We start from the raw sequence: 21010 nt of genomic DNA, 5'->3' as shown, positions 1-21010 counted from the left end.
TGGGGGCAGGATTTCATCAGGTATGTCGACGGGACTGGTGGGAGCAAAACTCTTTTCTCCTTGGAAGAGCAAACTGCTAATAAACAGTTTTATTCTTGGATCACTGTATAAAGTTATTAATTTAAAATCAAGCAAGAACTTTGCTGTCAGGCCACTCTTACGATCAATAAAACTTCCATCAATAGCAGTCAGCAGCATCGATTTGTTTTGATGCATGGATGCTAAAACTAACCTGTGTGCCCGTGTGCAGAACAGGACGTGAACCGCAGTCATTTCGGATGGGGCACACTGCTAACCTGGGGGGAGCAGAGGTAAAAATGAATACAGGGGAGAGCATCTTGCCGTGGCTATTTTCGAGCTGATCTCAAAACTTTCAGTACAGCTATAATGAGACCAAACTCTATTAGAACCAATTTAAAGTGAATATATGTGCATAGAATCAATTTTATACTAGCATTACTACATCAGAGCTGGCTGTATTATATCATTAACTCTCTGTACAACTGGACTTGCTTTGGGGTAGTGAGGAACTTGGGGGTGACCACCCTTCTCTCACAGCAGTCCTTGCTGTGTCTGATTGGTTTTACGGTGTGCCTAAATTGTAGTTTGCCTGAAGACAATTGGTCTCTTCAGTGCTTCAAATTAATTACAGATGTTCAGAGAACAACTGTTAGAAAGAGTTTCTTCCTCCCAGCAGTCTGTGAGGGGATGCTCTGTGTGTTCCAGCTACCCAGTGTGCAGCACGGATGGACAGCCTGGCCCTCCTCAAGGCATGGCACTGATTGGGGTGCAAATCCTTGTTCTGCCTGCTGTGTCCTGCATGTGCAGCTGCTCCCCAGGCCTCCTTCTGTGCCGAGACAGGGAGATGGCGCTTGCCCAGCCTGCTGCTCCTACGTCATGTATGTTTACCTGAGTTACAGTGAAATAAGCTCCGTGTAGAGCCATCTATCCCACATTTAATAATTGTACTGTATTTTCCAATTTTGGGGATTGCAGGGATAGAAGAGCATGTTCCTTCAGGGTCTCTGTGGTGCACTGACGAGTGCTGCCATACGAGCTGTACCAAATGCTGTGCGGTCCCTCAGTGCTGGCAGAGGGGACAGAAGGAGCTGTGTCAGCCTGTGCCTTGACTGGCTGGGTCACTGTTTTGGCTGTTTGTGTTGTGGTGAGGGAGCTGGTAGGGTGTCCTGCCTGCCAAGGGCCCCCTCTGTTGAAGAAGAACTTGCAGTCTTCTCTCCTTTGAGGAACTGGCTTCCCAGCTTTTCACTTGGATAGCAGCCTCACCATCTCACTGGGCTTCTAACCAGCAGAAAAACAGTGGTGTAATTGCAGGGTGCTCTCATCTCATTTCTAAATCCTGCTGTGGTGCACACGAGCTACTGTCTTGCACTCTGGTGTCTGTGCTGGGTCACAGTGATGCTCTGCTTTGTTCTGCTGGGTGCTCTTCTTTTAAAAAAGCCTGTTCCCAGGTTGCTCCATGAATTCAGATCGTCTTCTCTTGGCTTCCAGGACTCAAAACCCCAGATTTTAGCTCTCTGTGTTGGTGGCTCTGGACAAGGAACAGGGCAGCTTGCTGAGCAATCTCCTCCCCTCAGTGAAATGGTGATGATGGTGTCCTGCTTTTTGTGCCTGCATGAGAGAACTTCTCATGAGTGCCAGGTGTTGTCACTGCCCTCGGCTTTGATTAAGCTCTAAATGCAAATTGAAAATGTATTGCTGTAATTAGGAGTATCTGCATTTGGACCCATTGCCATCATGGTGATACTATATGCAAAGTGCTTTGGGAACTTGGAGTAGGAGCACTGATGATCTCCTTCACTCTGAACAGAAGTGCAACATTTCTAACCCCTGCATTAAATAGAAAATGATATTTTTACTCTATTAACTTATTTTTGCCCTGGCTGTCTCATTAGCTCATTATTAGACTGCCTGAAGGCAGAAAGGAATTAGGTAGGTTTTTAGAGGCCATTTCTTCTTGTCTGAGCTGCCATCCTTTTCCCTTCCTCTGCCTCACAGCAGGCTTTATATTAAATATACTTACTAGACATCTTTCATCATAAGCTGCATTAAAACTAAATTGGAGAGTAGAGAGTGTTCGTACAGGAGATATTACAGTTTAGTGCTCGCAGTCTGTTTCCTGCTGCAGGTTCAGGTTATTTGAGTGTCGTTCTTTTCGTCTGGGGTTTTCAGGCACGCTTGTTAAATGATCTGCCTTAGCCTGAATTGCTCTGTGAAATGAAGACCAGGGCTGTGCCATTTGGTACCATCGGAGACAGCGTTTCTGCTGTCCTGGCATTGCTGCCTGCATCCCCCATCTGCTGTTGGTCTTCAACTGTCTCAGAAGTGACATGAGCCAGGCTGAGGCACCTGGCCCAGGAGGAGAGATATGTCAGGATTTGCTGCCCCTCCAGCCAGTGCAAGACTTCTTTTACTCTAAGCAGAGCATGTGCTATTGCTGTTGCCGCCTGTGGCACGTGCCTGCTCTCTCCAGGAAGCTCTTCTTTTTGTGGATTACCAACAGAAAAGCAACAGATGCAGAATCTGAATTACCTGCGGCTTAGTGCATGCCAGCGAACTTCATCACAGTATCCCTGTAGTAAGCTTGGGAATGTGCATTTAACTCAAGCACGGCATCCGAGAAACATCTAGTCTTGACCTGGAGAGTGCAAGAAGCTCCATGATTTGCACGATCACCCTGTGGTGCTCCTTCAGTCTGTGCCCGTTGCTCACTCAAAGTTGTGCATTTTAGTGGTGGAATGCAAGTGGAGGTCAAACTGGGTTGATGGGAGTGTGGATGAGTGTGGGAAGGGATTTGGAATGCTGTGGTAGTGCCAGTGCAGGGGAACTGGTGGGTTCTGTGAGCTGGAAGGTAATGTGTCTGCAGGTCATATTTGAGTGGGGTTGAGGTAGCACAGAGCAGGTGGCTGGGCTGCGCTTGCTGGGAGCTCATGTGGTGCTGGTTGTGCGGTCTTGCTGTTAAAAACCAGGCTTAAGGTGTTGCGTCTCCATCTCCAACAGGTTTGGAAGAGATCTGGTGCATGGTTCTACAAAGGGCTGCCCAAGTACATCACACCGTTGAAGAGCAGCAGCAAATCCAGTGAGCTGCCCTCACCACCTTGGCAAAGCGAACCAGCCATGCCAGAGGCAGAGAGCATCGGCGCCAGCCGATCCTTCACCTGGGCCAGAGAAAAAGGTTTGTTTGCTCCGTGCCCAGGAAATGGGAAGGGAGGTGGGGGTGAAGGACCTGCTGTTGATAGCAGGATTTAGCTAATAGGGAATGGTGTCTGTTAGAAGTGAGGGAGAGATAACAGGATTTGGAGTGTTTCCCGTGCAGTGGTGGATTTTGTTGGCTATAGTATGTTTTTTAGGCTTCACTGTTATTTAAGTGCACGTTGGTGGCCCAGACTAGCCCCAAGTCCTCCTGGACTCCCTGTCCTTCAGTCCACCCTTGCTTTCCTCCATTCCCTGCAGCCCACACATTTGCTGGGACTGCCAAGGGAGGGATGAGCTGTGGAGCAGGCACTTGTCTGCAGTTATAGCCCAAAGAGCTTCTCCTGCTGGACTGTCTAGGATGGTGCCGCTGATGGACATTGTGCAGCCAAGGCTGGACTCGTTCCCTCATTCCTTGGGACTTCTTGCATCTGCTGCTCCGCAGAGCAGCATTGGGCAGATACCTCAAACCACTTTGAGCTGAGTTGGAAATTACACCCCCAACATCTCCCGGGGGTCTTCCCAGGGCCTGGACCAAATGGGCAGAGATATTTTTCTACAGTCAGTGGGCAGAAATGAGCTGATGCTGTGTCCTTTTGTCCCTGAAGCCCCTGAGCAAGTGAGACCAGCAAAGGTGAAGCTCCCTCCCTAGGCCTTGGGCAGGAGGCTGAGATTTGCAGCATGAAATGCTCAGGGCTGTGTTGTTCTTTAAATGTGTCTTGGAGCAGCTGTTGATTAACTTAGCCCTTTGCAGGGCTGAGACCAGAGCACTGACAAGCCTGAAGGTTTATTAGCTTCAGCACTCACAGCCCTGTTCTTTGAGGTAGACCTTGATTGAAGTAGACCATCGTATTACATGGAGCATCTTGGATCACTGCTGTGTCAGGTCCCATTCACAGTGCTGCCTTGTAGATCTTTTTTCTGCCTTTCTTCCGCCTGCCCACCCTGTTGTTGCTTGTATGCTCACTCCTGTGCTGTGCCCAGAGCCAGCTGAGGGGAAACAGCAGTTTGGCACTGAGGAGCTGAGCACTCAGGGTGATTAGCACAGCAGCGGATAGATGCTGCAGAATTAAAGCTGCTGCCAGTCTGCTTTGATTTCTCTTCATTTCTTTCTGGTGTGGATTAGCAGAACTGCCTGGCCTCTCTCTCCTTCTGTCTTTTGCTATTAGATCCCCTCAGCTGGAGAAGACCTCTTCAGTGTACCAGCAGCACACACTCTTCCAGATCAAGATAAATCTTATCGGTAGTGCAGGGGGAAATAACCTTTTAATAAAGAGGGCTCAGGAGAGTCGGGTTTACAAACCTCCTTTCCAGTCCCCAGCTAGGAAAGCACTCCCAGCCCTACTGTAACTTTTGTAATTAAAGACAAATTAGATCAGCAGTTGATGGTTTTGCTTCCCTCCTGGAGATGTTTGGAAGGAGTTGTCTTAGCAAATGAACTGATTGATGAGGTGTTTTCTGTTCATATGATACAGAAAGCATCACGAGTCAAAGATGTTGAGCCTAGACTTGGCCTGATTTATAGTTCAGCTTTTTAGTTGAGTTCTGTTTTGGGGGAAGGCTTCCCCCTAAATACTGGCAAGAGCGGCAAAGGAACAGGTGGAGGACAGCAAAGTGGCCTTTGCTGAGTTTTGATGTGGGTGGTGAGCTGCCTTTCTCCCTGTGCTCTGATTTTTGCCTGGCTGCAATATTTTCTGGTGCTTTCTTTCCTTGTTGCCCTTCTCTGTTGGTTCGCCTGTCCTCTGGACAGCTTTCAATGGGCACTGCAGACTGTAATTCATCCCTGAAGCTGGGAGCTTGTACATCTCACCAGTCCGTTTAACTCTTTTTCACCTGCTGGTGCTGGGACTTTTGCTCTTTGTTATCTTAAACCCTTGGAATGTGCAGGGCAGCCGCCTTTCCCCATGAAGACGATGTGGCTGTGATATTGCTGGCATGAATCTATGACTGGGCCTGGACTGAGCTTTATGAGGCCGTGGCTGACAAGGCAGCCTGCCTTACCTTTGCCTGGCTGATAGTATTTGTCAGCTCGCACCTCGTGTGCTCTCATCTGAACATGTCCTTTCGACACTGAGTAAAGCCCTGTTGCTTGCTTGGCAGGATGTTCTCGAGAATGAGCTCTGGCATTTAACGTGCCTGACTGTGACAGGCTGCTCTCCGTGGGGTTTCTGTTATCTTGGCTAACCCCACCGCTTGCTTCCCGAGGCGCTGGAGGAGCCGTCTCTCAACTATTAAGGGACTCGAGTCAGGTGGGACCAGCAGAGGGGCAGCCATGTCCCAGTGCAGCCCCAGAAGAGCCTGAGAGAGAGGACCTAAAGTTGTCCCTTCCACACTCCATGCCGCGAGCTGCCTTTCAGCAGGGATGGGGCAAAACTCAGGTGTCCTTTTTCACCCCTCAAAGGAAAGGAACAGTGCCATGCCAGGGGGACTGGCCGCTCCGGCTGTGCCTGCTGTGGGAGGGTAGGAAGGCAGCAGGACTGAGGGACCACAGGAACATGCCTCTGGGAAGAAAAGCCAAACCTAGCAGGAAGAAGTTTTATTTTTACACACCCATTATTTCTTTTGCGCACACCAACACTGGGATTTGCCATTGCCTTTAGTTTTTCTGTAATAAACAAGCAGTTGCCATGGGAACCCTGCTATTAGTTAAGGCACAAATGTATTGTCGTGGGGAGAATAGCAGTAATATTTCTTGTGCTGGGGAGCAGCTCTGCTCCATGTGGTGGAATGTGGGTGGGTTTCTGCACTGGGTCAGGCGGGATGGGGCCGTCGGGGGTGGGGAGCAATAAGCAGCAGGGTTTTCCTTCCTCTGAACTCTGAGTTCTGCAGAAAAACCTGAAAAGCAACTGCGTGCAAAAAGAAGTGTGATCCCTGAGCTATTGCACTGTTTGACATGAGAGCTGCCTGCTGCTCCGGTTGTTTCTCCCATTGCAACGTGCTCCAGTCTTGTTGCCAAGCAATGCGATGTGCTGGGCTTGGTGCTGTCAGAGGCACAGGAGCTGGGCAGGGCAGTGAGTTTGTCCAGTGTCTGTGTGCTGGAGGCCAAATCCCTAAGTAATGGAGCAGACAGGAGTGTGCTGGGGCATGTCAAGTGCTTTGCAGACCGCTGAGGGGTCACCTATCTTCTCTACAAGTTTGGGCAATGCTGATGCTGCACGTGCTGCTTCTGCAGGGGGAGAGCAGTTGGATCTGGTCCCCTCCTCCCGCTTGGGGATGTCCTTGTGTCTAGGGGCAGTGCTAGGCATGATCTAGCATGGGAACTGCACTCAGTGAGACACTTTGGTTGTAATAAAGCTCTTACTTTCTGGCTTTTTCACCTGTGGTGACTGGGAGCTGTCAGCCTCCCCGCTCCCCAGAGGCTGTGTTTGCAGAGGCTGATGATATGGGTGCTGCAGGCGAGCTGTGTGCCCAAGGGCTCGCGCTCAGCCTGCTCATCCAACACGTCTTGGCTGGGCTGGGCATGTGCGGCTGCTCAGAGCAGTTGCTGCAGGGTGCCCATGTGTACCCATGTGCTTTTTCTGTATTTTTGGCAGCTGCAAGAAATGCTAAGCTTCGTGTGAGCAGGGACTGAGCTCTGCCCTGCGATGGGCAGTGGCAGGGAGCGTGGCTGGCTCTTACCATTGCAGGTGAGCCTGTGCAAAATGCACGCACTTAATACTACAGCTCAGCTCCAGCTCCTTTCAGCTTGGCCTTGGCACAGCCTGCCCTCATCCGTGGCTGCTGGGATTCAGTGCAGCCCGGCAGCCCTTCACCATTCCCTGTGGGTGTCAGTGCCACAAGGCTCTGGTACCTCTGGCTTGGAGGTTGAACTATGTGTCGGAGGGATCGTGGACTCTGGCAGCAGCCATGGGGATTCAGATCCTCTGTGAGTGACCCATTCCCTGTGGGAATAGTGCTTTTCTGGCAAGTTTTATTTCAGCATATTTTTTTTATGAGCTTCTTTTCAGTCAGCTGAGATGGAGAGGGATAAATCTGTTACGTACAGCTGTCCAACAACTCTTATTGATATATCAGCAACTGCTGGAACACCAGATTTACGACTTCTGGGCTCTGGAAAGTGCCAGCAGAAGATTTGGGAGCTTTGGGAGAAAAATTACCTTGAAGGGAAACATTGGTGCAGTCGGTAAAATACACTCTTATTGGCAGCAGAGGAAATGAGAGTAGACAGGGCTGCTCCTGCGGTGTGAATGCCTTCGTGTCATTACTGTTTTCCTCTTGTGCTGGTCCTCTCTGAACTGCCGAATGGCAGAAGGAAAGGCAGCTAAAATCACCTCCACTGATTGATTTGGGGCCTTTCCCAAGTAAATCCTGACTTCCAGCTTTTTTAAAGGAATCGTGGAGGAAGGAGCTGTTCTCAATTGATGGATTTTATGAGTCCAGGAGGCAAAAAAAGGATGATGACCAAGTGGGACAGGAGTGCATTTGCTGAGGAAATTGGGCAATGGGACTGTCAGAATGATTCTCACGGCTGAGATTTGGGTTTGGTAGCAAAGAGCCTGGTATGTATGGGTTGTTAGTATCAGTATTTGTCTATAGTCCCTCATCTCTCCCAAGGAGCTTTGGGGAAGTACTGAAGCTGTCTTTAAGGCAGCAAAGCCCAAAGCCAAACCTTTGTTTTGAGAACACTTAGCCAGAAGTGCAGCTCCCCTGCTAGCAGCGGGACTTTGCTCTCTGCCTGGCTCAGCTCCGCATCCCCTTTCCAAACAGGTGAGAATTCCCATTTCTGCTGGTGCTGGCAGAGCAGGAGAGGAAGGGCCAGCCCTGGGCAAGCTGTGGGCACAGGTGGAGCTAACGCCCAGGAGAAGGCTGTGCAAGAGCAAGAAGGGCGCCTGGCAGCCTGCCCTCTGCACAGTGCTTCCCAGCAGCACATGGGGAGCTGCCTGCCGGGGTAATTCCAATAAGACTGCAATAACATTGGCAGACAGCTTTAATATCCTCAAGAGATGTTAACTCCAGAAAAGCGCTACTTCAGGTATTAATTTTTCTTAATAACACACTTTATGTAGTACAGATCGCTGCCTGAATACAGGAGCCTCTGCAGAGATCCTTGCCAGGAATGCTTGACAGCTTGTGCTCACCTGTGCGAGGGGAGGGAAACCCATCCTTTTGCCCTGGGCAGCGTTAAAGGGTTTGTAGTTCTGCAAACCACGTGTAGTCCATTATAGCGCTGATGCAGAGAGGTGAACTGACAGCTCTCTTTGTTACCCTCTGGCTGTCGTCCTGTACCACCGCTCCCATGTCCCTCCCGTGCCCAGCACCACCACGAGGCTGGGCACTACGAGTAACACAGTGCAAGGGCAAAAGGTTCAGTAGCAGAAGAGGGAACTCATTTCTCATGTGGTTGTGAGCTTATACATACATTCTGATTAATATAAAGAAAAAATTGAGGCTTCCTTTTTCTACAGTAAAGGCTGTAGGCTGCAGTGTTGCCTACTCTATGTCCCACATGAGCCAATATTGTACTTTCCACCAGGAATTATGACCCGCTGTTTGAAATGGCTTCTGAGCTGCCAGGATCGCTGGTATCTGCCTTGGTCAGATGGAGAAATGCCGTAGGTGCAATCCCTCAAACAAAAGACAGCTGTTTTCCTGTGACCTTCCTCTGCAGCCTCGTAACTTCTGTTCTGAGATCAGGCCATTAGAAAAACCCAGGAGATGGAAAAACACCTTTCTCATTTTACCCAGAGCAGCTGGCAGTGGAATTATCTTTTACACTGGTATAAGCAGGAAAGGTACTTGCATAATTGCATGGAAAAATGGAAACAACCTGCCAATTTGGGAGCTTGTATCTGGCAAAATGAAGCTTCTTCAGCTCTTGTGGAAACTATGGAGGATGGAAAGCAGCAGGATTAGGGCCAGGATCCAGGGCGAGAAGAAAGAAGGAAGAAAAACAGCCGTGAAATGGGCGAACAGTCTGCTTGAGGAAGAGGAACGACACTTGCCTTTTAAGCCTTGGGGGCATAGTAGTAATATAGTTCTGGGTAGTGTGCTGATAGGGATGAGTGTCTGCTGAATGGGCGATGAGCTAATAAGGCTGGTTCTTCATGTAATCGCTGCAGGGTTTTTTATTTGCTGTCTTCAGTATTTATCTGGCGTTTTCCTCATAGATCCTGGGAGCTTCCATTGAGGCCCTGCTGCCCTTGAAATGCAGCTTAGAGGAAGCCAGCCCCTCTCCCTACATTACTTAAATGTGGATGCTCTTGCAGTGGAGTCAGGACCCCTCCACCTGCGTCTGAGCAGGAACCAGCTTCACATCCCTCAGCACGTTGCTCCCACGTGAGAGACAGCAAACAGCAGGAGGACAGGGCTCACTCGCATGCCAGTGTGGGGGTCAGCAGGAGCAGAGCCTGGTTTCCAGATGATGTGGGGTCTTGACTTTGCAGCAGGGAGCTTTGGGTAAGCAAAGCATGGCATAGGAGCAGGATGATCCGTATGGTCCCAGTCAGGTTTGGAAGAGAAACACTGGTGAGGTGTGCATCTGCTTCAGATGCCGGCACCACTGGAGTGTGTGCAGCGGAGTTATAAATCATCTGTAAAAAGTAAAAGCACATCATGTTTGAGAGCAAGAGTGAACAGCTGTGGGGGAACTGCAGGTAGGGCTCCTTTTGGAGAGGGAGAACGTGATCAGCGAGTCAGCATTTGTTCAAGTTTTATTTGGATCCATCTGGCACCCTGTTTGGTAGGTGTTATGAACATTGTGAATAACTGTCTCTCTCCTCTCCTCCCCCTAATCTTTTCTGCAGTGGATTCTAGCGACAGTGAGAGTGACTCTGAGTTCAGTTCCTCCAGCCTGGATGACAAGCCTGTACCTGCAGGGTCAAAGGGCTCACAAGGCAGAAAGCATGGAGCAGGACTGGGTGAGGAGTTGCTGTTCCCTGTGGCTGGAGGCTGAGAAGTGTAAAGTGCTTGAATGTTTGGCTTTTGGTGCTGTGGTCTTTGGCTTAGCCTCTTGCCTGCCGTTTGCAGTGCAGCCTGCTAGCTTTAGCTCTGCCAGCTGAGGATCTTGTCCTTTCTCACTCAGCAGTATCAATGAGTCAAATTGGTGGTGGGTCACTCCATTGCCTGCAGCCTTTCAGGGTCTGCCCTTGCTATTGGGAGCTGCTCTCGGCTGCCTGGCAGCAAATTTCTGGCCGTCTCCTCACTCTTGACTTTATACCACTGGAATCACCTGTGCCGTTTTAGGAACGGAGCATGGGACTTGGGATTTGACCCTGCTCCTGAGAGTGTCTGACTTGGGACAGGGAGGCTGCTGCGCTCTTGGGTCCTGGCCCAACGTCTGCACCCACTTCTCACTTCTATAGCAGCATCTCTTTTGTGTCCCTGCAGCATCTATTGGGGAACCTGGCCAGGCCATGGCCCGGGTGCTGAGGAGCATCCACTCTCCTACCCTCTCGGGGAGCCACAGCAGCCTGGGCAGCGAACAGGGGGCTGCCCTCAGCGCCACAGAGAGCTCCCAGAGCGACCAGCCAGCAGACGGGCGCGACAGTGATGTTGGCAGCAGAGTCCCAGGTAAGCTGAACCTCCTCTCTGAGCAGAAACATGTGTTTGGGGCTGATTTCTCTCGAAGCACAGCTTTCTTGGAGGCACACCTGCTAAATCTGCATCCTGGGATCACCTTTCCCTGCTGCTTTTCTTGTGTCAGATGCTGTCACAGCATTACAGCTCACTCCTTCCCTCTTCCCCACGTGCAGAATCTATTCAGCAAGATGAGTAATTGTCTGGGGTGGGCGCTGCCTACACCTACCTCTGAGAGCAGCCGTAGCCTGGGTCTGTCCCCCTGCAGAGGCCCAGAGCTCCTGTCTGCGCTTCAGAGGCAGCAGAATTGATTGAGTTTTACTGAAGCAAAGCGGAAGTGCAGCAGCTTTATGAAACTGAATAAAAATTTTCCTAATGTTAGATGGCTCTTAAAGCCAAGCATGGCTCTTCCCGGAACTCTGCAGTGCAAAAAAAAGACACTTTTCCCTCTCCAGCAACCTTGAAACAATTAAGACTGTGAGAGCAGAGGCTGCTATCACATCTGATCTGGAGCAGCTGAAAGAGATGCAAATGTGTTCTCTCTGCGGTTCTTGCTAATCTATTCAATAACCCCTTAAGTTAGCATTTAGCGCTGCTCCCTCCAGAGCGTTCCTGCCACCCTGTGAACTGCCACTCCTTTGTTCCTGAGCGTGTTTTATGCTGTGCATGCTGAGGCGTAAATTGGATTAGAGGGAGCAGGTTTATCCTTTAGTGAAACATGGAGACATAGACCCCCTCTCCACGCTTCCCGCTAGAAATAGCTGGCATAAAATTGTTTCTCCACTCTTCCCTCCTTCACCAAGTTTCAGAGATTAGCAGTTTTCTTGAGTCTTAGTTTTCACAAAGCAAATCAGATGAATGATACTTCTGCTTTGCCCCTGTCCGTCCTCTCTCTGGATTATGGGGCTGCCCGGGCTGGGTTTATTTTAAGCCCCTGTTGGCTGTGGCATCAGAAACAGTGGATTCCCATTGCGTGTTGGCTCTGCAGCTTGCCGGAGTGGAGCAACAGGTTGTTCTGCTGGATTGAAGAGGGGGGTGGCGGATAGCGAGTGTGACCCCCTGGGTGCTTCTGTTGCTGTTCCTAGCTTGCCATACTGAAGTTTGGATGGATGGTGTGTTTGTACAGAAAAAAAGTGCTTTGAAGCTTTTCTACTTGCTGTTTGAACTAACTACAACCTGCCCATGACAGTGCAAACAATATTTCTCAGGCAGAAAATGCCTTTTTCTTGCTAAAAAACTCATATGCAAAGCTTGGCACAAGGGGTCCACACTTTCCAGTGGGATCTCTCCTTGCTGGTAGAAGAACAGCTAAAAATGGCAAACAGCATGGATATATATTAAAACAAAGGAAACTGACTAGAGAATATCTGTAAAGACCATCATTATGTCTGGGGTTACTTATTTTGCAGTCTTCCTGCGGAAGAAGGGGCTACTTTGTTCAAACATGGTGCTTGCTGCCTTGGTAGGAGGGTTCTGTGACTCCCAGACACGAGGGAAGGAAGGAGGGAGGTGGCAGCAAGTATTTCTGCTCCCTTGCGCTGGAGGAGAATGGAGCTGGTGGTGGCTGCAGTTGGCAGGCACGGGCTCGGGAACTGACAGAAAGCATCCTCCTAGGCTGGGGAACTGCTGTGGGCTCGCAGGGAGCTAGGTAGCACAGGCTGAGATACTCCCTTCCTCTGAGCTCTGTGGCCACGGAAGCCACAGAGCAGCTGGCCTGTCTTCAAGCCTGCCCTGTGCTTGGATTGGACCTCACGCTGCTTTCTGCACCACGGATGCTGGCGAGGGCTGGTGTGGCAGTGTTGGAGACTCTATTAAAGATCTCTGTAAGAAGGCTAAGCCGGAACCTGAGTGGCACATGATATGCTCATGTTGTGTTTGCCACAGCTGTATGCTCTGTTCCACACTGTGGGTCATCTTTAGCACTTCAGGGTGGAGAGGAGAGAGGAACAGTGAATTTCTTTTCCCTCTGATGTGTTTAGGAAGTGGTCTTGCGTCTGTGTAGTGAGTAAGCAGCAGGGGTAAGTGTGGTTGACATTCATTTAATCTGAGAGCAGTTAATGTGCCCAGTTGGAGAGATGCTGCTACAGTGTGATCTGTGCAGGGAACTATTGGCAATCACGATCCCTTCTGTCTGAAGTTAGTAATTAGCACTATGCTGTGATACGAACTCGTGTGGCCTTGTGTTCTGTGCAGCTCTGTGGCAGGTGGTTTCTGCAGATCGGACATCCACGAGGCTGCGATACTGAATGCCCCCATGCTTAGCCAGCAGCCTGGCCAGAGCAGAAAATAAAGAGAAGAGCAAAACCAGTGCTGTAGTCCCTTAGGAAGTGTCCTGCTGTCCAAAAGGGTTTGGAACTGGCTGCCCGAGGCAGTGGTGGAGTTGGAGGGGTTCCTTCCTTGGAGGGGTTCAAAAAGTGTGTGACCATGGCAGTTGGGGATGCGGTTTCTTAGGCATGGTGGTGTTGGGCTGATGGTTAGACTGGATGAGCATAGAGGTCTTTTCCAACCTTAATGATTCTATGATTCTCTGTGCTCTGAGATGCTTGAGGTCTGGGGCATGGAAATGCTGGGAGCTTCAGGGCAGGTGGTAGTGCCTCTCCCCATCTTTATTTAGGTCAGAGCTTCATCTGTCTGTGAGGGGCTTTACACGATGGGTCCCTCTGGGTGCCACTATTTGCCAAAAGCAGATGCTGCTCCTGTTCATCTCTTTAGAGTAGAGGAGGTGAAAGGTGCTGTATGTCAGAACTGGCAAAACTCTTTACTGCATCTCCCTGCCTGTGGGTCCGTTGCTGTGTTCTGCTCTGACACAAAAGCAGAGCAAGGGGCAAAGATCCTTTCTCATTTGAATTGCTGATCCTTGGCTGCAGAATGGGGACGTGAAAGGGAGATTTTGCTATAGCTTTTCTGAAAAGCTCTGCAACTTTATAACACTGTGTTGGGAGCAATTTTTTCTTCATATTAGCACCTCAGGTGTTGTTGTACCGATGACTTTTTCACTTCTTTTTCTCACCTCTGCTCTAATTCTGCTCTCAAGTGCGACTTTGCAGAACACTTTAGCACCCTTAAATCCCAGGCCACGGCCAGAACAGGGAATTAGGGAGTGGTACTGCAAATGCAGCTGCTTTCATAGTCCTTACTGCTTTAAGCCTGGAGGCCAAGATGACAGCATGGTCCTGCAGCTAAAGGAAAACAAGCAGCTATTAAGGTTTCCAGCATGTTGCTCCAACTCCGGCTGGGGTTTGGTGAGGCAGATAATGAAGCCTGGGGTTTGTCATAAAATGACTCATTGTCAGAGCTGCATTGGGATTTAGGCAACCTCAGCCCATGAGCCAAAGTTGCAGGAGACAGCGGTGAGTTGAGAGGCTGCCAATTTTATTTTTCTTTTACCACCTGCTTTCAAACCCTTTCAAAAGCATCACTTTCTGAGGGGCTGCTGTTTTCTTCTGAAGCTCTGGTTCCTGGACGTGCCCACTCTGACATGATAGCTGTTAAGAGGAAGGTCATGCGCTAGTTTTCCTGGAGAGTGTTTTATCCTAAAGAGAATGAAATTTACACAGAGGAAAGGAACACAATCTTTCTTTATCCCCTTGCTTGCCCCCAGCTAGGGAGGTGACTCACCTTGTTCTGGCTGTACAGCTGATATGTTAAGAGGTGCCTCAGTTAAAAAAGAGTGAAATCCTTGCTATTGTTAGCTATGACATTTTTATTAAAGAAAGGCAATATTAAACAGAATTAAAGAAAGAAATCACTAATATCTTACAGTGGTTTTCATTAGCCCTTTTAACAGAGCTGACAGCTTTGAGCTTGGACCTGACTGCTGCAGGGGGAAGTTAAGAGCAAAAGACCTTTCTCCTTGGATCAGTAGCAAGTTCTGCTTTGATGAGTCCCAGTTATTGGGGTCCTCAGTATCTTCAGAGGAACGGGTCAATCGTGTTTGGTACTCTGTGAGCTGTGTGAGTAGCTTGCAGATGGGGCTTGCTTGGCATGGGATGTGGGGCTGGAGAAGGACCTGATTTGTGCTTTAAAGAGGAGATTTGAGAAACAGACACAAGATAAGCTGATGAATAAGTAGCATACGTCTGAGTGCAAATCACAGTCTCTCCATCTCTACTTGTTTGCCAATGTGTTGTCTAAATTATCAATACTTAAAGAGCAGTACAGCAGCTGGCAGTTAAACAGAGACATGTTAAACAGTGGTATGGCCGAGTCTGGGAGCTGAGGCAAACATGGCAGTGCCTGGTGCGATGTAAGAGACATTGGGGCTTGCAGTCACAGGGTGAGACTGGCTCGAAAGACTTCCAGAGGTCAGCAGGTCCAGCTTGAACCCTTCTCCCAGTGAGCTGAAGCTGCATCTTCTGGGTACCTCCCTTTGGCTGCTTGCTTTGTAGCTGTCGTGCTGGGAGAGACTGAGCAGAGCTGAGAAAAGGGCCTGGAGCTGAGAAAGATGGCCAGGACATGCTGCTTGTAGCTCTCTCAATTTGGGGAGATTTATGCCCTGTCTTTCAGGAATTGACTGGATTTAGAAATGAGGTGGTGTCACTCTCGCAGTGGCTCCGTGCCTCCCTGGCTGGGGTGGGCATCAGCTTTTGCTCATAAATATGCAAGCTGTTAATACATGAGACAGGCAGAGCCATTCTGCATTATTTTAGTGGCAGGATATTCTCAGGGTATCTTTGAAGTTAAAGCATTAACTTCTTTTTTTTTTTTTTCTTCCCTTCTGTTTCTCAGACGTCTGATTTGCTCCCTCAGGGATGGTGAGAAGGTAACGTTTCACTTCAGTAGGTCTAGCTACTCCATTCCATGTTGGAAAAAAAATTGTCCTAACACAATAATTAGGCTGTGAATGGGATAGTAATTTCTTTAATGACTTTCTTCATAGCAGTCTTCAGGGAGGTGACTTTTGTTTTCCTGTGTGTGGTGAGAAAGTTGTTTAAATGTTTTCAGACCACTTGGTGTGTTGTCTGTGTGAGCATAGTCTTCCAGGGCTGGCGTTGCAGAAGGGCAGAATAGGTGGGCAACCGTGCTCGCAGCCCCTGTTCTTCCTCCCTCTCCCTTCAGCCTCTGCCTGCGCTGAGGGCTCAGGATAGGAAGGAAGGTGGAGTCAGAGGTGGAAGAAAGACCCTCACCCACATGCAGCCTCTCCCCTCCAGGCCTCTGCCTCCTGCACTGCCTACCTCATCAATCTTTGGGCACCATTGTTTGTCCCCTCTTTGCTCAAAGCTTGCTGACGCTGCCACAGGATTGAGTTTTCCTCCTGCCAAGGAGGATGAGTTGTCCCTCTTCTACACAGTGCAAAAATGGAAATGTGCCTTCATGGCTGAGAAGCTTTGAGCTGTCTCTGCCTCTTCGTATTGGTACTGCAGAGCACCGAATGGTCCTGCTTGTTTATAAATAATACATGTCTTCGCGTAGTGACAGCATTAGGAAATGATTCAGGGTTTGCATTTGAGATATGATACGTTTGTAAATATGAACCTCACAAACAGCGTAAGCCCCCTTCCGTATTTAAGGAATTAAAATATTTTCCTCCTCAAGTGGTAGAATCAAAATATTTTCAGCTCTTTTGAGTCCGCCTTGAAGTTAAGGGAATAAAGGCTCGAGTACCTAAAAAATAAATTACTTTCACTATTTCTGTAATTCTTTATGGAGTTTTAAATTGAAGACTCTTGCCTTGAAAATAGAGGAATGACAAAGACTCATTCTCTTGCCTCTTTCACTCAATATATCTGGAAACAAGCCTGCTGCTGAAGATGAAACTCCTATTTTTGTGCCTTCTTTCACATTGCAGAGCTCTGTGCCTTGGTCTTTGATCAAACAGCCCGTCTGGCCTCCTGCCCCCATGTCCTTAGACTTATTCTCTGCCCTTTGCAATACGTTTACTCCTTGTGCTTCCAACTTTCTATTGAGCATTTTGCACAGAGCACTCAGGGCAATAGCTGATGTAATCTTTCAAAACAAAGCATAAAGAAAAGAGCATGAAATGTCAATAATCCAGAAGTTAAAAGTCCGGATTTGGGAGTCTTTGTAAACGTATTGAGAGGTTTTATGGCTCGGGAGGCTAGGTTTCAGCTGGGATGTTGGCCAGTAACTGGTGGGAGGAATTTGCAGGACTCATTGTGCCTTGAACGGCAGAAAATGGAAACAGCCCCTGTCCTTTTTCCAGGAGGTAACGTAATTTGTGCCCTTTTCAGTTCAGAGAAGAAGGAGAGAAGTTATTAAGACAGTGCTGGGTCAGTATTATAAAGCTCTCCTATTGCCAGCCCCCCTTTTCACTCCATGAGCTGGAATCAGCGTGTCCCAGCAGGCCCTGATTTTTGCCAGGTGCTGCTGCAGAGATGAGCTCTGGTTCATTTAGTCGACATGATCCAGAGTGCCTTCTGCAGCAGAGCATTGCTGTCCTGTGCCTGTTCCCACCACAGGCAAGAGGATTTGGCTCCTGTCCACAGCCCTGGCACACAGAGGGCAGGAGGGGAATGTGGAGGATCTGCTCTGGGGCACGTGGGTGCTGTCATCTGGTTTGGAAACCTCTGAGAGCTGAGGGCTGGCTTTTTGTCTGAGTTGGTCTTTTGAGGGAAGCAAGTACCAGTGAACCAGTTCTAGCAGTACAACTCCTTTCTCCTTCTTTCCTCTGTCTTTTCTTTCTTTAATAAAGTTTAATGGGCCCTGACTGCTGACAGAGTGTGTTGTAATGATGCACAGACGTTCTCTTCATTATTATTTTTAGGAAGCTGTTGAAGTGGCACTGAGCACGTAAAAGCAACATAAAATAGCTTTGTCAAGTCTCTACCCTTCACTTCTTTCCAAACAAAACTTTTGTCTTTATGTATTTTGAAGGCAAACGGTGTGTCCACACCAGAAAAAGATGCTGATGATGGTGAAGATGGAACTGTTCTACCTGGATCCAATGTTCAACCCTCGCCCACTCCTGTAGACCTCACTCCAGACAATAACTGCTGCTGATGGTGACTTTATGACGCTGGCTTTTGCCACAGGCACTGGCAACACAGTGGCATCTGGGAAAGCGTTTGCCTGTCCTCCCTGCCTCACTGACCTGGCTTATGGTTTGGTCTGGTTTCCCCTCCTGTTGACTGACACACACTTCGGGGTGCTGCTCAGAGCAGGGTGCTGTGCGGTGCTGCCGTGGGGTCCAGGCCTGTGTTTGAAAGGTGCACACAAAGTACTCACTGGAACTGCAGAAATGTGTGCTACCTCTGCTGTTCCCGGCTTGCCAAGCCCGGCCCTGGGTTCAGCTCCTGACCTTGCAGCCCTGGCTTTGCAGTCTTCAGGAGAAAGGAGGGTTCAGTCCCTGAAATGGGGTGTGAGAAGACTGCGGCCCTTCTACTGCTTCTCAGCCCAGGGATTTATTTCCCTCTATGAACCCCAAGGGTGAGATCGGGGTTCTGATTTGCATTTGATTCTCATGGGCCCAGGATGTCACCTCTGTATTTTTTGTCATCATTGTTCTGGTTTGAGTTGGTGTGAGTTTGGTGGGGGTATCGTGAATCAACGGGGGAAATTGTGCTCCCTTTCATATCCACTGCGGGCCTCTCTGTGTGTTGGTGCTTTCTGCTCAGGGAGATGCTTCAGTTAGTAAAGAAACACTCGAGGAGGTTTGCTTGGAATTTTTCAGTCCTGCTGGCTGTGCGCTGGCCTGTGTGTCCTGCGGTGAGGGGGATGCTTTGGTGGTGGGGGCACGGGCAGTGAATGTGTGCTGCAGCTCCTCATGGGAGAACATCCACTGCCCCGTGGCCCAGCTGGCTGCCATTGCCTACCCAAATCAGATAAAAGCTTTCAATACTTTATCTTGTTAAGCTTTGCGGTTCTCCTCCTGCATGCACACCTTGTCGGCTCTTGCATGAGCTGGAGCCTTTGTTTTACCTTTTTCCTGCAAGCCTTGAGCATCTGGCTGACTGTGATGGTGTCATCATGAGTCAGGCTCCAGAAAGCTGCCTGCCCTGTTCCTGCTTATTCTCTGGGATGGACCATTTTCCTCCAAGGCCTGATGAGAAAATCAAATTACCTGACATCTGTAGGGCAATTAGATCTTTGAAGGCCTGAACAAAACCCACACGAGTAGGAGTCTGTGGATTTTTATTAAATGCTTTGGATCTGACCTGTCTTCTGCCGAAGAAACAAAGTATTCCAAAAAGTTCCCTCTGAAATCATAGATTTAAAGGCAATTTGTGCCTGTTAATGTCAGCCTTTTCCCTTGGTTATTACTCTTCTGTTCTCCTTTGCTGCGGGGCGCTTTGTGTGCATGTAGTATACGGTCTTACAAATGGCTGCAGTATGAAGATAAATGAGATTGGGTGCTGGAACACTCTAACAGGAGATCGGAAATCAATCTTTGACTTTCTTTTAAATTAACATGGTCCAACAGAGAACCATTCCCCTACTGCTGTTCCAGTTAATGCGCTATGGCAAGTTGCTGGGAAAATCCTTCCAGCTTTTCCTCCGTGACCTGTTTCTGCCCTTTGAAAAATGAAAACAAAACCTTTGTATGTTGTGGACTCTTTGAGATGCTGTAAAGAGAAACCACTGAACGTGGGCTTCACACGTAGGTGTTGTAGAAAGCAAGGGGTGAGGTTGTTCTCCATGGAACGATGCTTTGTGTTTTCTAGACCTGGCCATTGAGACTTGACCGGCTGCATCTCTAATCAACATTACTAGCTGTTTCTGAAAAAGGAAATCCAAAAGTCAGCTTTAGCTGAAATGCCAGTATGATTTCAGAGCTGAAGTCATGCTGTTCTTCTGAGAGCTGTAAGGTCTTCAATTTCAGATTGTTTTGCCACCAAAAAGTCCTGTCTTGCCTTGGAGCTTTTGACAGTCCTACTGAGGCTGTCTTGCTCGCGCTGTCATTACCGCACTGCCTCAAACAGCCTGGCCTGCCAGCCTGAGTTAATTCTATTGAAGAAGGAAAAAAGGCATTTAAAAATTTACTCCGTTTTCTTTAAACCTGTTACTTTCTCATCAAAAGCTCTGCACTGAGTTGGAAAGAGTTTTTAAAATTGAGTATGTAATTTCTAACTTTTGCTGTGTTTCTCGTGTTTCATTCCTGGGCAAACCAAGCAGGTCAGTCATGTTTTCATCCCCACCCTCTCTTCTCAGGGCCATTTACCACTGTGGGTTACCGACTCTGCCCAGGAATCCAACAGTCCTTCCTGGCTTGCTGTGCCACGTTGAGGCATGAGTTTGATTTTTAGCTGAGACTAGGTTTATAAAACACTCACAAAGAAACATTTGAGACTGCTTTTGTGCCAGTGAGGCAGGAAACCTTTTTTTTCTTACCTCTATATTTTACTTCCCTGGAGTAATTCCACCTGAGTTTGAACCAGAACCATTTGGTCTACTGTGGAATGACTCCAGTTGGGTGGACAGAAGAATGTAGCCTGGGAGAATGTGATCTCCCACATATGAATGTGATAGAGGAACATCCATAGCTCTGTGCACGTACTTTCTGTTAAAAGACCACTTTATTCTCTGTTGTGTTTTGTAGCTTTAGTTGGAATATTATCTGAAACCTGTACCAGTCAACTGCTATTTTTGTTGGCTTAAGGGGGCAAGAATGGCTCAGTGAATAGTGCTCAGTCTGTTCTGGTCATTTGTGTTTCTTTTATTATTTTGTTGTTCTTTTCTCCATCCCTTACAACTTTTATGTAGTGTTTTACTACTCGAAACAATAAAGCTTTGGCTCAGTAACAAATGCTTGCCATTCTTGAAACAGTAAAAAGTTTTTTTCCATTCCCAGGTTGCAAATACTTTCCAAATCCTTGGGCTGCCTCCAAGGAGGAGAGAAATAATCTGGCCAATGGAATTGTGACTGGAACGTAACTGAATTCTGCGCTTGATACTCATCTTTCATCTTACCCCTCTTTGCTACCTTGAGCTGCCCATGGCAGGGCGCACAGATCTGCTTCTCAGCCCCTCTGTGGAAGGTTTTCCATGTTGTAACCATTAAGCATAAAGCAGCAGGGCTTGTCATTCTGTCAAGTGCTGTCCCCGTGGCTTCTGAAGTCTTGTCAGTCCTCGGGTTTGACAGTTGGGGTCCATTTAGCTTTGCCTACAGAGAAGCCTCTCCGCATTGTTCCCCGAGCGTGTGCAGTCCTGGCTGCTCTGTGTTCCTTTCCACTTGGCATTCAGCTTCAAGGTTTCAAATGGCTTTTTAATCTGTTTTTGCTTTTCTCATTTTAAAAGCGCCTCCATAATTGCTGTTGGGATTGTTTTGCTGGGGAACTGCCATTAGTCCAAGGATGGAGCGTGTCAAGGACTAACCACCTCTTATGTT

At 48.6% G+C, this 21010-nt stretch overlaps 1 protein-coding gene across 7 annotated transcripts in view; it reads left to right on the top strand.

Annotated features, from left to right (window-relative positions):
- Positions 1 to 20449, top strand: part of RPH3AL (rabphilin 3A like (without C2 domains)) — a 47517-nt gene extending 27068 nt beyond the window's left edge. For 4 of the 7 annotated variants that reach the window (XR_008453150.1, XR_008453151.1, XR_008453153.1 and 1 more), the window contains 3 exons: positions 3019 to 3193; positions 9954 to 10719; positions 17560 to 20449. Coding sequence is in view for 1 of the 7 variants with exons in the window: in XM_009558496.2 (XP_009556791.2) it covers positions 3019 to 3193; positions 9954 to 10067; positions 10537 to 10719; positions 17560 to 17594 (507 nt within the window). In the remaining 6 variants the exon portion in view is untranslated. The remainder of the gene's footprint in view (positions 1 to 3018; positions 3194 to 9953; positions 10720 to 17559) is intronic. The other 3 variants (XR_008453149.1, XR_008453148.1, XM_009558496.2) reach the window with 2 other exon arrangements.
- The last annotated feature ends 561 nt before the right edge of the window (positions 20450 to 21010 follow it).

This window comes from Cuculus canorus, chromosome 20 (genome assembly GCF_017976375.1).
Source record: "Cuculus canorus isolate bCucCan1 chromosome 20, bCucCan1.pri, whole genome shotgun sequence".
Lineage (NCBI taxonomy): Eukaryota > Metazoa > Chordata > Aves > Cuculiformes > Cuculidae > Cuculus > Cuculus canorus.
The sequence above is the reverse complement of the archived record's forward strand: the minus strand, read 5'-3'. Positions and strand labels throughout refer to the sequence as shown.